We start from the raw sequence: 3,867 nt of genomic DNA, 5'->3' as shown, positions 1-3,867 counted from the left end.
TGTGTAACTACATCAAATCAAATGTACGTCAAATGTGTTGGCTACAGTGGGTTGCCTGTAGGAAGCCGCACAAATTTGCAGAAGTGAGAAAAACCTGTCAAGTTTTTAATGACATAAGAGGACTGACTATATTGTGAGCTTCCTGTTTTTGAAAAGGAGATTTTTGCCTGTTTTTAAGCCTTGAAAGTTTGCCCTGTTGGCCTGCATTTAAGCACAGTGAGATGCTAAGTCTAAACTCCGTGATCGAAGCCGCTGCTGATAAAATGTCTCTTGTGTTCTCCTCCTCTGCCTCCTCCTCTTTTCCTCCATTCCTTCCTGCTGCTCTCATCTCCGCTCCCGTTTACCCCCTCCACCTGTCCCCTACCTCTATGCACCCACCACCGCAGGGAGGAGGGCGGCCTGCGCATCTTGGCCGTCAACATGTTCTCCATCACAGCCGATGTGACCAACACCGAGGTCTACAACAGCATCCGCCTGTCTCTCAACAACTGCAGCTCGGCCTCCACCCACTGCAGAGTCCTGCTGCACCACCAGCTCACCTATCATGGTAGCTGATCTCCATAAAGAAGTGGCTCGATAATGAAGTGGCTTGAAACCATTTTTAACAAAATTTTGACATTTTTAACAAATTAACCAATTATGTCAAACATCGAACAAACTAAGTCTGTCAACTTAAAGGACAGACGTGCGAATAAACATCTTTTTTTTTTTACAAAAAAAACCCTTCTCATATCTCGATATTTGATTTGAATTCCTCTGTAAAACTTTGTTTTTTACCCAAAATGCAATTTGCTTTTGTGTGTTTTAAAGACAAAAAAAAATCCCACTTGATGGATTTTTGGCTGTTTGTAATCATTTCATGTGACAACAAAGTTTTCCTTTATTTTTTTTAAATTTTTAATAGATAATGCCGACTTTAAAGACAAATAAACACGGTATTTCATGTATGAATCCTTTTAAGGCCATTTTAAGTCCAAAATCTTGATCAGAGGATTCGTGTTAGAGTTTTATTTTTAATACCAACTTGCATGTATCACTCCCTCAAAAGTGTCCAAAAGAAAACATCAATAATTCATCAAATGTTTTATTCAAAGCTTCAAATAGGTGATAGATAGAACACACTACTTTATCATTCCATCTTTCTGTCCGGCCTCGTTCCAGTGGAGAGCCTGTGCCTCGCCCAGGAGACCCAGTGCGACGCCGAGCGCTCCACTTGCACGGACGGCGGCGGCACGGCGTACTGCCAGTGTCTGCCCGGCTACTATAAGCACAACCCCGATGACCTCTCCTGCATTGGTAAGCTGCGCTGTTTGACAAACTGGACCATATTGGACGGCGTCCATGTTGTTTTGTAGTCTATAACCCGCATGATTCTCCCTACAGAGTGCGGGGATGGATACAAGTTGGAAAACGGAACCTGCGCACGGTGAGGTTTTATTTTATTTATTTTTTTCATTTTAACAATTGCTCTGAATTTCTATCATTTTTGTTCTCATTTAAATTTATATTACCTACTGACAGGTGCATGTTTGGATTCGGAGGGTTTAACTGTGGCAACTGTAAGTATCCTGTTCAAATTCCAATGTTTGTCCTTGATTTACACTTTTAAAGACTGTTTTATATTGACGCCATACTTTTCTCTTTGATTGTTGCAGTTTACAAGCTAATTGCGGTGGTGGTGTCACCAGCGGGGGGAGCTCTGCTCCTCATTCTTGTCATTGCCCTCATTGTCACCTGCTGCAGGTAAGGGGGGGGGGGGGGAGGCCTGGCCACACCAGCATTGACCTAGCGGACAAAATTCAGTAGTTGTAGTCCATGAAAAAGTAAAAGCCTTGTTCATTTTGTGCCTTTAGTAACATTTATTTAGACATTTACAGCAAGTTCTGTGAAACTCTAGAGCTTCATTTACCATAAGCGTTGGGAAGGATGTAATTCAGCAGCTCTCCCCCATATTTTTGATTATCCAGTTGTTTTGCTCCTTTTATTATGCTCCTTTTTACACAAGTTAATATAGGTCTCTGAGGTTGAAGATCCTGAAGTTTTTTCCTGAAAATACTGCTTAGACTATGCGTAAGAGCCATTCTAAATCCTTTGTGTTCCTGACGCTCTGTTTAAATGGGAAGTGCCACTCCCCGTCAGGCCACGAGTTCTGTGAACCAATGGCATGAGAGCATGGCTTCCGGGTTTCGTTGTATTTACACCGTAACTTTCACTGATTTCAGCTTATCAGTCCACCAAGATCTGTTTCAGAACAAATATGAAGCAAGAAATAAGCAATCTAGTTCCTGAATCTTCAGTCATATTAGATCTACAAGGCCTTACTTAAAAGTTAGTTGCGACCTTCGCTGGCGTGCTGCTGGCTTGTAGGGGACACCGACAGCGCACCGTGACGCACGGAACTCTTAGATGCGGGGACTTTTTGTTTCATGTAAACGTCGGAAAATAAAATAAATACATCTACAATAAAAACCCACAGTTTTTATTGGTTTTGTTTGGAGAAATGCACAGCGGGTCAGATGGAGCTGATGACCACATAAAGAAATCGGTGAGGAGCTGACTTCAGCTTGTTCAGGGAGAAGAAAAAAAATCTTTAGAAACTTGAGCATTTTGTTCACAGCGATTACTCTGTCATTAGTTTACCTCATTATCTCATAGAAAAGCCACTGACCATGACTTTGTGTCATAAATCAGGAATAAAGGAGTAAATCATTGCACTCCTTCACACTTTTTTTGTCATTTTACCACTACTCTTAGGAAAGATAAGAACGATATCAATAAGATTATCTTCAAGAGTGGAGACCTGTCACCATACGCGGACTTCCCAAAGGGCAACCGGGTGTCCATGGAGTGGGGCCGGGAAACCATCGAGATGCAGGAGAATGGCAGCACGAAAAACCTGCTGCAGATGACTGACATCTACTACTCTGTAAGAACACCTGCTTGAACACAGTTTATTTTTCTTCAAAATAGGAGTTCTGCAGAAATTGAATCATAATACTTAGTTGTCCATTAATATACCATGAAATTCAAGACGACGCATATCGTTAAATGATCGATGCATAAACAAGTTAATGCATTGCTATAAAAATGCATATCGGGAGGAAATACAAAAAATATGAAACATCACAAGGTGAAGCCGTAAAGGGGAAGTTGTATTAAAACTTCCTCATGAAATGCAAATGATTATGACGGCTTCATCCATTGTCTCCTCCCACTTACAGCCGGCCCTGCGCAACGCGGACTTGGAGAGAAACGGCTTGTACCCATTCACCGGTTTGCCAGGCTCCCGCCACTCCTGCATCTACCCCGCCCAGTGGAACCCCTCCTTCATCAGCGATGATTCCCGCAGGAGGGACTACTTCTGACGGCAACCCACCCACATTCACACTCTCTCACACACACACACACACACAGACTCACCTGTTTGCTCTGTTTCAGCGCTCCACGGCTGAAACCGGTCACGCTCACTGGTTGCCAATGCGCCGTTAGGCAGCTGGTTGGCCTGCGTTTGCTATGCATGGTGTGTCTCGCCGGGCCTTCATTTGACTGGTGACACTCGGGTTTTGCGGGTCCTTTTTTATAAAAAAAAAAAAAAAAGAAAAGAACTGGGACTTGCAATCTATTGCACGGGCAACCAACTAGCACTTACATAAGTGAAACGCCTGCGAGCGTGCACACGCAAGGTGTTCATATATACAGTATGTGCCACTGCTGTGATTTGTAAAAACAAAGAGATATGTATGGGTGTGTGTGCGTGCGTGTGTGTGTGTTTGTACATGTATGTGTGTATGTATGTATGTGTGTATATATATATATATATATATATATATATATATATATATATATATATATATATATATATATACA

General features: G+C 42.3%; 1 protein-coding gene across 1 annotated transcript in view; it reads left to right on the top strand.

Annotated features, from left to right (window-relative positions):
- Nucleotides 1-3,514, top strand: part of heg1 (heart development protein with EGF-like domains 1) — a 17,087-nt gene extending 13,573 nt beyond the window's left edge. The window contains exons 8-14 of the mRNA XM_080019417.1: nucleotides 387-547; nucleotides 1,162-1,296; nucleotides 1,384-1,426; nucleotides 1,522-1,559; nucleotides 1,656-1,743; nucleotides 2,755-2,926; nucleotides 3,222-3,514. Of these exons, the coding sequence (XP_079875543.1) occupies nucleotides 387-547; nucleotides 1,162-1,296; nucleotides 1,384-1,426; nucleotides 1,522-1,559; nucleotides 1,656-1,743; nucleotides 2,755-2,926; nucleotides 3,222-3,365 (781 nt within the window). The 3' untranslated portion in view covers nucleotides 3,366-3,514. The remainder of the gene's footprint in view (nucleotides 1-386; nucleotides 548-1,161; nucleotides 1,297-1,383; nucleotides 1,427-1,521; nucleotides 1,560-1,655; nucleotides 1,744-2,754; nucleotides 2,927-3,221) is intronic.
- Nucleotides 3,515-3,867: the final 353 nt, after the last annotated feature.

This window comes from Zeus faber (assembly GCF_960531495.2).
Source record: "Zeus faber genome assembly, chromosome: 18".
Taxonomy (NCBI): domain Eukaryota; kingdom Metazoa; phylum Chordata; class Actinopteri; order Zeiformes; family Zeidae; genus Zeus; species Zeus faber.
Note: the sequence above shows the minus strand (reverse complement) of the source record. Positions and strands in the feature narration are given on the sequence as shown.